The 13,949-nt window shown below is 44.1% G+C and overlaps 1 protein-coding gene across 1 annotated transcript in view; it reads right to left on the reverse strand.

The window, feature by feature from the left end:
• The window catches only part of rptor (regulatory associated protein of MTOR, complex 1), a 606,910-nt gene that overhangs the window by 10,349 nt on the left and 582,612 nt on the right, over positions 1 to 13,949 (reverse strand). The window contains 5 exon segments of the mRNA XM_084318354.1: positions 975 to 1,104; positions 3,055 to 3,097; positions 3,100 to 3,170; positions 3,900 to 3,960; positions 3,963 to 3,985. Coding sequence (XP_084174480.1) covers positions 975 to 1,104; positions 3,055 to 3,097; positions 3,100 to 3,170; positions 3,900 to 3,960; positions 3,963 to 3,985 — 328 coding nt within the window.

A 13,949-nucleotide genomic window follows, 5' to 3' on the forward strand; every position in this document is an offset into this window, starting at 1 on the left:
GAAAACTGAAAACCTTAATGCACAGTAACTGAACTCAATATTTTTAAGTTCTGGTAACTTATTTTTATTTTTTTTTTACAGTGTAGTCTTGCAATCAATCAAAACTTATTTACACGATATACCTCACATTCACCCTCCATTCACATCCTGGTGTTCTCCTGGTGTTCTCCATTAGGCCTGTAGGTGGAGCTATGACAGCACACGTACAGTACACACACCAATGGTGTGTGATGTGTGGCAAAAATGAATGGGCAAATGTGAGTGAAATGGTCGCACTGTATGCAGCTGTTTGTCTGCATTGCATTCCCCCCCCCCCCCCCCCCCCCCCCCCCCCCCCCCCCCCCCCCCCCCCCCCCCCCCCCCCCCAACTCAGATTTAGGGTTGATACAACCATCATAATAATATTGTTAATAATAACAATAACAATAATGATGTAATAATGTAAAAATTATCATTAAAAAGACCTGATTATGAGAAAAAAAAATTACGATGCATGGAATATTGTTGAGGCACACTAGTTACAACTATATTTCAAACAGGCACTCCATGTTAAAAAAGTTGCTGACCCCTGGTATATACCATATACATATGTGTCTTCACAAAATCGTCAAATCTCCCGACCGATTGCTATGTCCTGATCCACTCCGAGGCGGAAGCAGCCAGAGGTAACTCAGTACTGGAAGACAACTGATATGCCCAGTTCAAAAGGTAGGCGATACTGCCACCTGGCGGGATTCGATCGCCATAGCAATTCCAATGTAGGCAGCTGTGCCAGGGAGACACAGGGAGCTCCGAGCGAGTGTTTAGAACAGGGATCAAAGGAAAAATATATATATCCGTTTTTGGCGCTCAAGCATTGGCGACGGAACACAAGTATACTCGTTTTTGGCGCCCAATGAGTTAAGGCCCCCTCTTGGGCCCCGGCCTCACTGTTGAGAAGCGCTGGTGTACAGGATCAGTCAGCAGTGGCCTACCCAGTAAGGATGGAAGGCCAGACAGCTGATGGCTCCAATCCTCTGGCCCATGAAGCCGTCGTAGTACTTGATGTTGCTGATCACCTCCCCGTTAGCGTTGTACACAGCTATGAACTGGTTCATAGATCCACTAGAGGGCAGGAGAGAGAAAACCACACAATGAAGGAAAAAAAAGGGAAGGTAAAAATGGCGTACACAATTTCTCTTACACAAATAAAGCCAACTGTTTGACTCTCACACTGAACTTGTGTTATTTGTAAGCGCTTTTTAACACTTTCAGTGCCCAGCAGGGGGTGCACGATTTAGTGCTTGAATGCCCAGCATCCACTTCAATGTTTAGCGTTAATATCGCCTAATCTATGTTTTAAATTATGGCTATGTGTCTAATCTGCCCGTCGCTTATCAATGACTCATTTTCCAGTCAACATTGTCGAAGCGGATTGTTTTTTTATCAGTTCATTTCTGTTTTATAGCATCTTGAAAAGCCCTCGTTTTCAAGGAAAATAAAAATATTCCATAATAAACGGAATATTCTAGAATACACAAAAAACTCAAATTTTTCGGCCTATTTATGAATAGTTTTCAAATAAATGCTAGATTATCGATAGTATATGTGTACGTATGTACGCTATATAGGCGATCTGATATCTGCTCTGATATATTTCCTGATCGCTCGCACAGCCAAACAGCCATATCAAACATAGGGGGAAAAGCTTATATCTCCGTGAAAACAGGTCTGATTATCCTAAGACTGGTAAAATAGATTCCTTACCTGAGATCAGATGGTATCCAAAAAGATTATTCCAATTCCTGATCGCCATTCCAAAAATCGATCCTTTTATTGATCCAACGCTAGATACTGTAAAGACATATTACACGCTGTTCTGAGGCTCCACAATGACTGGGATCATCTCCGGTTACATGCGTGAGAAGTAAAATGTGGAATCCAGAGTTTTTTTTTCTCATCCATTTTCATCGAGTCCATTCCAAAAGGGTGCATTACCATCTGGGAGACGATAGGGGGCGCTTTTTTCACATCTGAGCTCCTGATGAGGCTGGTTTCCCAACGGTAGACTCGGTTGATGAAATATGAATTCAGATCGCTAATAAATAAAAAAATCACGGCGAATTGTCGTGCTGGGTATTCAGGGGGCGGGCTGTTAACACGTGTTATATCGTGGCTGGCATTCAAAGTGTTAACGTTCAAATAAAGCTAACTGTTTGACTCTTACACTGAACTTGTGTTATTTGTAGCCCTTTTTAACGTTCAAATAAAGCTAACTGTTCGACTCTTACACTGAACTTATTTGTAGCGCTTTTTTATTTTTTATTTTATTGATCCACTTTTTTTCCTCTTTTTTCTATTTTTCTCTCCCATCCCAATTACCCGCTGTGCCAATTCTCCCCTCCCCTGTCTTTAACGTTGCTCGCATATGCCCCCCACTGGCCGGTTGTAGGGAGGATAGAAGCCTTGCATCACATGTCCCCTCCGATACACAAGGAGGCAGCCTGTCGCATCTTTTCACCTGCCAGCGCGGACTCTCATTGGCGAGGTGTAACGTGTGGGAGGCTCACACTACCCCCGCCATTTCCTGTCTCTGCTGTGCAGGCATCCCCCAACCGACCTGTAGGAGTCGCTGTCCACAACGGCCAGATTACCACCCATCGACTTCCACCCGCTAACTCTGCCAATTGAGTTAGTATGACGGCCGGCCCAAGCCGGAGGCAACGCCGACAGCCGGAGTAGAACCCGGTGTCTCTTGCATTGGTGACTGAGCGCAATGTTCGCTGCGCCACCCAGCCGCCCTATTTGTAGCGCTTTTAAAAAGTTAAAATAAAGCTAACTGTTTGACTCTTACACTGAACTTGTGTGTTATTTGTAGCCCCTTTTTAACATTCAAATAATATTAAATATCTTTTTTTACTTTCAAATAACTAACTAGTACAACGCTTTGGTGGTGTCCAAAGTAAGCATTCACAGAGAAACAATCACACAATTGTTTTTGTCATTTAAATTAAACTGAAGAACATGTTTGTCATCTTGGATATTGTCTCTGTGCTCGTGTGAGGAGACGCTCACCACGCAAACAGGTTGGCCTGGGGGTGGATGTCCAGTGCTGTTAACCCTTCACCGTCTGCAGCGTGTTCACAGAGTCAGGCAACCGCGGCTCAAAGAAACGCACATCCCCGTTTACACTGTGGACAGAGGCACCAGAGTCAGACTGTTATCTCTCCTGAGTGGAGGGGGAGAGAGAGAGAGAGAGAGAGAGAGAGAGAGAGAGAGAGAGAGAGAGAGAGAGAGAGAGAGAGAGAAAGAGAGAAAGAGAGAAAGAGAGAAAGAGAGAGAGAAAGAGAGAGAGAGAGAGAGAGAGAGAGAGAGAGAGAGAGAGAGAGATGAGAGAGAGAGAGAGAGAGAGAGAGAAGATAGAGAAAGAGAGAGAGAGGAAAGAGAGAAAGGAGGGGGAGAGAGAGAAGAGAGGGAGAGAGAAAGAGACAGAGAGGGGGGGGGAGAGGGGGAAGAGAAAGAGAGGGGAAGGAGAAGACAGAGAGGGGAGAGAGAGAGATGCAGAGACAGAGAGAGGGGGGAAGGTGAGAGAGAAAGAGAGAGAAAGAGACAGAGAGAAAGAGACGGAGAGAAGGGGGGCGATAAAGGACAGTGAGAGAGGGGGTGAGAGAGAAAGAGACAGAGAGAGGGGGAGATAAAGAGACAGAGAGAGGGGGGAGAGACAGAGAGAGGGGGAGAGAAAGAGAGAGGGGGGGTGAGAGAGGAAAGACAGAGAGAGAGGGGGGGTAAGAGAGAATAGAGGGAAAGAAGAGAGAGAGACAGAGAGAGAGAGAGAGGAGAGAGAGAGAGAGAGAGAGAGAGAGAGAGGAGAGAGAGAGAGCGAGAGAGAGCGAAGAGAGGAGAGAGGAGAGAGAGAGTACCTGACACTGATAATTTGTCCGTCTGGCTCCTTCTGTAGGTGGGCTTTGACCACCCAGGCTCATGCTCCCTGTATGTCATCACCCGACTGCAAACACACACAACACAGAGGCAGTCAGAGGGGTTTGTGGGCGGGGCTTCCAGGGAGCTCCACGGCAAAACATGTTTTCACCTTTTTTTTCACTTTGTTTTCACATTATTTAATTTACATGAAGGGCTCTAACTCTATCTTTGTGAAGTTCAGACTACTGGTACACGTGGCTGTACCAAAGATGCAAACTGCATCCGTGAAGCAGCGTAGCGCAGGGTTGGAGTAGGATGAATACATTATTAGCAGGTGGAGTTGGGGTTAACCGTCTGTAGTGTGGTAGTGAAAGGGTTAACCTTATGTAGTGTGGTTGTGAAAGGGTTAACCCTTTGGTAGTGTGGTAGTGAAAGGGTTAACTGATTCTGAGGTTCCATTCAGCTGACAGATTTACTTCAAAGGGGGATGAATGCACGGTCTAACATCAATAATCACAGCTTGATGTGAACTAGTGAGGGACCACAAAAACTGAACGAAGAAAATCTGCCTTGAAAAGCTGTGAATTAAGCTGTCTTGTCTGAATGAGAAGAAAATTATGAAAACTGTTCAGCCTATGTTCGATGACGCTGCTGTGTTATTAGCAGTGATGGAATAACGGCGCTATAAGTAACGACGTTACTAACGGCATTCGTTTTTTCAGTAACGAGTAATCCAAACGGATTACTCTTCCAATATCAATAACGCCGTTACCGTTACTGCAAATAAATGCGGCGCAAAACTATGAATGAACCTGTTTCTTTCATCAGACAGATATCTGCGCTGAGGGGCAATATGTTCTTCCTTGTTTAGTGCGCAAATTCCTCCACTCATGCTCCACTGTCTGTGTCTGTCTACTCTGGTCCCAATCACATTCAGCGTCCCGTCAGCGTGTCTCCCCCCCACCCACAGTCTGCGAATCAGAGCAGAGTAGGGCGGGTCTTCACGGAATGCATGTTGTCTTTCAGCGGGGCCGAGTCAGAGCGAGTTGACAGTGCATCGACAGGTAGTCTAATCTGCAGGTACTGTAGCTAGTAACCTCATTCCCAGTTGTATCCTCGTGAGATAAATGTAGCTAGTAGCCTAGTTTCGCCAGCAGGCAGTTAGTAGAAAAATGTGGCATGTACAAAGAAAGTAAAAGAAAAGTCGACAGTGAAAATCGCTGCAATTCAATGGTGCATGGACTAAAAAATATGCGTGCATCCTCCCAGCACCAAGAAACGGTAGCTCTTGTGAAGAGTGGCAATTTGAAGCCACTATGAAACAAAACACAGTTATTTGCCTTTCCTCAGAATTCAGTGCTAAGAACGACAAAAATAAATGGAATGAAATCATATCATCAAATCATGGGGGGGGGGGGGGGGGGGGGGGGGGGTCTGCTGCTGATGGAGACTCAGTGTTCAGGGTAACAGAGCATGAGGTGAGGCGGACCTTTAAAAAAGTGAATATCAGGAAGGCAGCAGGTCCGGACGGCATCCCCGGCCGCGTCCTAAAAGTCTGTGCCGACCAACTAGCCCCGGTATTCACTGACATATTTAACCTGTCCTTAGAACAGGCTGTCATCCCCACCTGCCTGAAGAAGTCCACTATTATCCCTGTACCCAAAAAATCCAAGCCTGCTTGCCTCAACGACTACCGCCCTGTAGCTCTCACCTCCATAGCCATGAAGTGCTTTGAGAAGCTAGTAAAGGGCTACATCTGCTCCTCCCTCCCCATCAACATGGACCCCCTGCAATTTGCATACCGCCCCAACAGGTCCACGGAGGACGCCATAGCCCATGTGCTGCACACAGCAGCATCACACCTGGACAAGAGGCAGGGGAACTATGTGAGAATGCTATTCATCGACTACAGCTCGGCATTCAATACCATAGTCCCCTCCATACTCATAGCCAAGCTCAGGGACCTGGGCTTGAACTATGACCTCTGCCAGTGGGTCTTGGACTTCCTGACTGGCAGACCCCAGGTGGTGAGAGCAGGCAACTGCACCTCCTCATCCATCACCCTCAACATAGGGGCCCCCCAGGGCTGTGTTCTGAGTCCCCTCCTCTACTCCCTGTACACACACGACTGTGTGGCTCAGCGGAGTAGCAATACAATCATCAAATTTGCTGACGACACAGTGGTGGTGGGCCTGATCTCTGCCAACGACGAGAGGGCCTACCTGGAAGAGGTCAAGGTCCTGGCGGGATGGTGCCAGGATAACAGCCTCTCCCTGAACGTCAGCAAAACAAAGGAGATGATTGTGGACTTCAGGAGGTCGGGGGTCAAGGACTACAGCCCCCTCAGCATCGACGGGGCACCGGTTGAGAGAGTCAACAGCTTTAAGTACCTCGGAGACTACATATCCGAGGACTTGACATGGACCACACACATTGACAGTGTTGTGAAGAAGGCACGACAACGCCTCTACTTCCTCAGGCGCCTAAGGAAGTTCCAAGTCAGTCAGAAGATCCTTAAGAACTTCTACTCATGTACAATAGAGAGCATCTTGACTGGCAACATCACCTCCTGGTTTGGGAATAGCACTGCACAAGACCGAAGCAGACTACAAAGAGTGACACGTTCAGCCGAACACACAATTGGAGGGGGGCTCCCCACCCTCCAGAACATTTACAACAAGCGTTGCAAGGGCAAGGCTAAGAGAATCATTAAAGACTCCAGTCACCCGAACAACTGCCTCTTTGAACTGCTGCGGTCAGGCAAGCGATACCGGAGTCTCAAGGCGAGCACAGAAAGACTCAGAAGAAGCTTCTATCCCCAGGCCATCAGACTGCTAAACGAACAATGAACACTACACAACAACAACCACCAAACGCACATAGCACACACATCCACACGCACACACTCACTTTAAACAGACAAACTGTAGCACCCACTCCACACACTTTATAGCACACACCCACTTTAAACAAACACACTGTAGCACCCACTCCCCACACTTTATATTTATTGATGAAGGATTGCACTACAACTCGTACACCTTACTGTAAATTGTACCTAAATTGTACCTCATCCCATTTATGCTTTGCACTATATAGTACTGTACATTAGTACACTGCATAGTATTGTATATTATATGGTAACTCAGAACATTGTACATATGTCTATACCGAACACTGTGACCTCATTTTCTTCTTCTAAATTACATGCTATACTATGTTATTTGATACTATCTTGTCTAGCACAGTCTCTGGAGCGTAACAGTAAGAAGCATTTTGTATGAAAGTATTCTGTACTTCTGTATGACAACTATTAAAGAAACTTGAAACTATCAAGCTGCAAGCAGAATTATTGTTAAAAAAATGCACATGCATTTCCATAGCTGTGGATGAGTCCACTGACACCACTGAGAATGCTCAGTTGCTGGTGTGAGGTTTTAGTGAGTTTGTTTGTGAGAAGATTGGATCAGTTGTACTTTTTTTTGGAATACTTTAAACCCTTTTTTTGTGGAATATTTGATGCGGCCCAGCCTCACCCAGACTCTACCTCCAGCGGCCCCCAGGTAAATTGAGTTTGAGACCCCTGGTTTAGAATGATTCGATTAGATTCTTATATCTGTATGTTGTGTATGTCATAAATGTCATGAATTGAAAATGGGGGACCCTGATGTAAACAAGACGAAAGTCTTTTTCTGATCTGCATCCCCTTAACAATTGTGTGTATTGAGCCGTACTGCTGTACCCATTCTGCAATCTGTTCATTAAAATTTTCAATCAATCAGTATATATTTGTTATTTATTTTTGGTATAGTGCTTAACAAGCATAATTTAATGTTGCCCAGTTGTGGCCTGTTGAGGGGCAATACATATCAAAAGTTCCAAAACATCTATTGTATTTGTATGATCCACTACATAAACATAGTAATTATAATATCTACATACATGGCATTTGATTGGAGGCTAGTCTCACTTTGTCCCACAGCAACATTAAAATAGTTTAGATTTGTGTATGTTGTTTATGTAAAAAAAATTATATTGAAAGTAACGCAATAGTTACTTTCTGAAGTAACTAGTTACTTTTATAATTTGTAACTGAGTAAGTAATTTAGTAACTTTTTGGAAGAAGTAACTAGTAACTGTAACTAGTTACTTTTTAAAAGTAACTTGCCCAACACTGGTTAATAGAGTGGCCCTGTTATTAGTTGCCATTCATTCATGATTTTAGGGACATTTTAAAGGAAGAATGGGTGGAGATCTGGGAGATAAAGTAGCCTACTTTACAACCCATTACCAGAGTGCGGTTGACAAGTTAGGTTTGTTCTCCGCTAGCTTGTTATTATGATTGTAATGCTTTTTTCTTCTTTTTCTTTTTTTTACAAACTTCAAAGCTGTATTTATCACCCGAATTTGGCGATAAGAGTTTCATATTCTGAATATTCACAATGGGCCTCATTCAACAATACTCTCTTATTATTTTTCTTATATTCTTGCTTACCTGTCTGTTAAGAGAACAATAAGAAAAGCCACCGCCACATTCATCAAGCCGTTCTTAACGTCGAAATCTGTGCGTACCCAGGATATTTGCATGATGAATCCCACTCTCTTAAACTCAAAAGCGCGTTCGCGCTAAATTCATTTGCATACAGACACGCCCAGCATCTCCTTATAAGGCAATGAGGCGGGTGTAAAACAGCCGAGTTTCGCCATCTGATCCCCGTCTGATATATTCAACAGGAAGCGCTTTGCGATCTCAAAATGACACACACACACACGTCTCACGACTTGCGACTCAGTGCATGTGTGTGTGTGTTCCTGTGTGTCGCTCATCGCATGTGTGTGTGTGTTAATCTGATGACAAATAAAGACTTATACTTATACGTATACGTACTGTATAGTGCGAAATAAATCGGTGAAAAGTAGGCTGTCAATATCAAGAACCAATTGCGGCGCGCAGTATACTGATATATATATGCCGCTGATCCATATGCTCTCTCCTTTCAGAGATATGTCATCTCTCTCTGAAATGTCCGTGGAGAGATGTCATCTCTCTCTGAAATGTCCGTGGCTAAAACTCAAGAGTTCGCTCAGAACTTTAGCTGTGGAGCAGAGTTTTGATTGATTGATTGAACATTTTATTAACAGATTGCAGAATTGGTACAATACAGTACAGGTCAATACACACAATTGTTAAGGGGATGCAGACCAGAGAAAGACTTTCGTCTTGTTTACATCAGGGTCCCCCATTTTCATTCAATTCATCATAACATACATGACATACAGATAGACAGTACTGCTACATCTTCATCTATACAGAGAAGAGAAGAGAGGAGAGGAGAGGTTGTAAATATGCGTTATATGCGTACGGCCTGGGCAGCCAGCATCTAACTGTTCTAACAGCAATATATAATCCATTTCAGAAGCAGAACGCACGCAATAAGTTATAATAATAATAATTATTATTGAAAAGTTCTGCATGGGTTTATAAAGTTGTATTTGGGGGCACTGTATTTGGGGGCAATTGACCAATGGTTTGCTTTCAACCCATGAACTCCTTCCTCTCACCATTTTATATATATTTTTTATATTTTATCTACTAAAACTTTATTGTATTATATTGTTTGTTTTGTAAAGTGTCTTTGAGAATTAGGAAAAGCGCTATATAAATCTTATGTATTATTATTATTACGAATGGTAGGCTTTTTTAAATGTTTCTCATCTGGGTAAGAATTTCTTATTTCGGTAAGAGTGCTCTCGACCACTCTTATAATTTGTTCTTGCCTGAGAAAAAAGCAACAATAAGAAAACTTTGCTGAATCCCAGGTAAGAACAAAGTAAGAGGAAATGCTAGTGAAGAACAAAATCTGTTCTTATATCGCTTCATGCATGAGGCCCAATGAGAATATGGAAGGAGAATAACAAGTGGATAAGTAGAGCTTCTATCCCCAGGCCATCAGGATGCTCAATGACAATATGTACCGATCATCTACACTCACTGCACACACATCATCCACATGTACACACTCACTTTAAACAAACACTCACCTTACCACTCACTTTAGACACTTTATATTTATCTATTATTAGAGAGATAAGAGATTTGCACTACATTCATACCTCATTTGCACCCTACCCTAAGTTTTGTACCTCATCTCATTTCTGCATTGTACCTCACTGTTACTCATTTTACTCTGTATTGTATATTGTATATATGTATATTGACTGAACATTCCTTTACTTAATTTTTTACTTACTTCTTAATTACTTTTATTTTATAAATAATTTTTACTGTATGTAGCACACTCTCAGGGACTCATACAGAAACAAGCATTTCATCATAAAGTATTCTGTATTTTGTTGTGACAAATAATAAACAAACTTGAAACTTGGACAAAGCGAGAGAATGATATCTGACACAGAGACCAGACAGTGGGTGTGGCATGGGAACAAGTGAGAAACATGGAAAGAATGACAGCTCATTCTCTCAGACCTCTCAAACCTTGTGCTTTCTCCAGTGTATTCCTCTGACCAAAACAAATACCTCCATGACCAAAACCTGTGTCACTTAAGACGTAGCTTGAAGACCAGACAGACTCGTGGGTGGGATTCCTCCTGGTGAAAGATCCTGTAAAGCAATCACCTTGCGCCCCAACCAAGTTGCAAATACACCTGCGTCAGCGTTTGGACCGGCCTTTTGCACCGGTACAAAAATAGAGCCTGCAGTCATCACATTCTGACATAGGGTTCACCCTTTCCAAACTACTGTATAGACAGGAAGGGAGTTATGTACCAAAACACACCATATCTAAAAGCAAAATTCCCTCCCACATCATAATTGGGGGGGGGGGTTTGTGCTATAATTTGTTTCGATTGCGGGGTCCTTGACATGAAAACGTTTGAATACCGCTGAGATATGAGGAATGACAACTGGATCCAAACCAATGGAGGGCGTTTTTAGTTTCCCTCCATAGTTTTAACTCTAGTTTTTATGCTTCAAAGATGACTTTGGGGCGTTAGGCCAAGCGGAGCGATGGTAAGAGAATGCTGGGAGTCACGCGACAGACTGGTCACACAGCAGTCTGCTCCTGTCGGGACGTCCTGGTGGACAAACGCACACACAGATCCCATTGTTAAAGACTTGTAAAGTAGCAGTCTAGGGAGCACTGTTGTTACTCTGCACATTAAACATTCAACTCTCCAAGAAAGCAATGACGACTGGACCCATACCAATGGGGGAGATGAACCTCACTGAATTTTTATGGTTGAAAAACGACTTTGATGCGTTAGGCCAGTGGAGCGTAGTAGTTAAGAAGATGAAAAAAGACGAGCTTCGGGTTTACTTTGATCCGAGATTTTCCTTTCACCCCCCCTCAATGCAGATTAAAACATGTACAGCACGAATGCTTTGGCACACAGGCCTTCCTCAGTGCCTGAGGAGGAAGTACCCTTAGGAAACATCTCCGTCCAAAGTTCTGCTATGGGGGAAGATAAACTCATGTATAACTGGGAAAATACAACTTGTGAGCAAACATAATACAAATAACAAATCATCACTGCTATGAACATTTTAAGCAGCGTTTTGGTTTACAATTGTGTGTGTGCATGTGTGTGTGTGCACGTGTGTGTCCGTGCTCCACAACCGTGGGCACGGACTGCTGCCAATTGCTGGAGAGCTAACGGCTGGTGAACTTGAGAACTGTTAGGACTATCTGACTAATAATAAATACTGCATGGACTCTGGTGCAGAGTGTTACTACGGTTTGGACCATCATCACTATTACTACTGTCTGACGCTGCTATGACACTTTCCCCAATAAAAAAGGAACACTTGACTTGATATGCATGTGCAGTAAAATGTAATGGAGGTGTGCAACCACCAGGTGGTACTGTGGACATGTGGATATAGTGTGCCAGTCATACTGATGCTCAGATGATGTGAAAGCAGAAGGAGCAGAAACTCAATGCATCATGTCTACATCCTGTTGTCAATGCTCCTTGGATTTCTACATACTATTATCCTACTATGAATACTCTGTGGTTTTCTACATACTATTATCCTACTATGAAAACGCTGTGGTTTTCTACATACTATTATCCTACTATGAAAACTCTGTGGTCTTCTACATACTATACTATGAATACTTCTTGATTTTATGTTTGCATTCTACTAATGTTCTTTGGTTTTACCACCTTTTATCATCAGAAGAAGAGTGCGCTCGTTGACAGACTGAACAGTGACACAAATATAGGCCACAATTATACTTAAAATAATAATAATAACAATGAATAAAATCCAATAAGATCCCAGGAGACTTGCAGGAGACTACAGAAACACATACTATCCGTCTCTTCCACCGTGCCGTCTGAGTGATTCATCAACAGAGAGACTGACACCACACTCAACCCTCAGCACAGTGAGAGAACACAGAACACAGAGAGACTGACAACACACTCAACCCTCAGCACAGTGAGAGAACACAGAACACAGAGACTGACAACACACTCAACCCTCAGCACAGTGAGAGAACACACAGACTGACAACACACTCAACCCTCAGCACAGTGAGAGAACACAGAACACAGAGAGACTGACAACACACTCAACCCTCAGCACAGTGAGAGAACACAGAGAGACTGACAACACACTCAACCCTCAGCACAGTGAGAGAACACAGAACACAGAGAGACTGACAACACACTCAACCCTCAGCACAGTGAGAGAACACAGAGAGACTGACAACACACTCAACCCCCAGCACAGTGAGAACACAGAGAGACTGACAACACACTCAACCCTCAGCACAGTGAGAGAACACAGAACACAGAGAGACTGACAACACACTCAACCCTCAGCACAGTGAGAGAACACAGAGAGACTGACAACACACTCAACCCTCAGGACAGTGAGAACACAGAGAGACTGACAACACACTCAACCCTCAGCACAGTGAGAACACAGAACACAGAGACTGACAACACACTCAACCCTCAGCACAGTGAGAGAACACAGAGAGACTGACAACACACTCAACCCTCAGCACAGTGAGAACACAGAGAGACTGACAACACACTCAACCCTCAGCACAGTGAGAACACAGAGAGACTGACAACACACTCAACCCTCAGGACAGTGAGAACACAGAGAGACTGACAACACACTCAACCCTCAGCACAGTGAGAGAACACAGAGAGACTGACAACACACTCAACCCCCAGCACAGTGAGAACACAGAGAGACTGACAACACACTCAACCCTCAGCACAGTGAGAACACAGAGAGACTGACAACACACTCAACCCTCAGCACAGTGAGAACACAGAGAGACTGACAACACACTCAACCCTCAGCACAGTGAGAGAACACAGAGACTGACAACACACTCAACCCTCAGCACAGTGAGAACACAGAGAGACTGACAACACACTCAACCCTCAGCACAGTGAGAACACAGAGAGACTGACAACACACTCAACCCTCAGCACAGTGAGAACACAGAGAGACTGACAACACACTCAACCCTCAGGACAGTGAGAACACAGAGAGACTGACAACACACTCAACCCTCAGGACAGTGAGAACACAGAGAGACTGACAACACACTCAACCCTCAGCACAGTGAGAACACAGAGACTGACAACACACTCAACCCTCAGCACAGTGAGAACACAGAGAGACTGACAACACACTCAACCCTCAGCACAGTGAGAGAACACAGAACACAGAGAGACTGACAACACACTCAACCCTCAGCACAGTGAGAACACAGAGAGACTGACAACACACTCAACCCTCAGCACAGTGAGAACACAGAGAGACTGACAACACACTCAACCCTCAGCACAGTGAGAGAACACAGAACACACAGAGAGACTGACAACACACTCAACCCTCAGCACAGGCTCAGCTGGTGGAGAGCATCTCCACTGATTGTCTCACAAAGAGGAACATAAGATGTGACCAGTGAGTGGCTGTCTAGTCCACTCTGGACTCGAGAGTTATGGAGAGAGCACCAGAGTCGGGTGAAGATGTAATTTGCTCCCGACTCTCTGCC

The sequence above is a fragment of the Notolepis coatsorum genome (assembly GCF_963971535.1).
Source record: "Notolepis coatsorum genome assembly, chromosome: 7".
Classification (NCBI taxonomy): Eukaryota; Metazoa; Chordata; class Actinopteri; order Aulopiformes; family Paralepididae; genus Notolepis; species Notolepis coatsorum.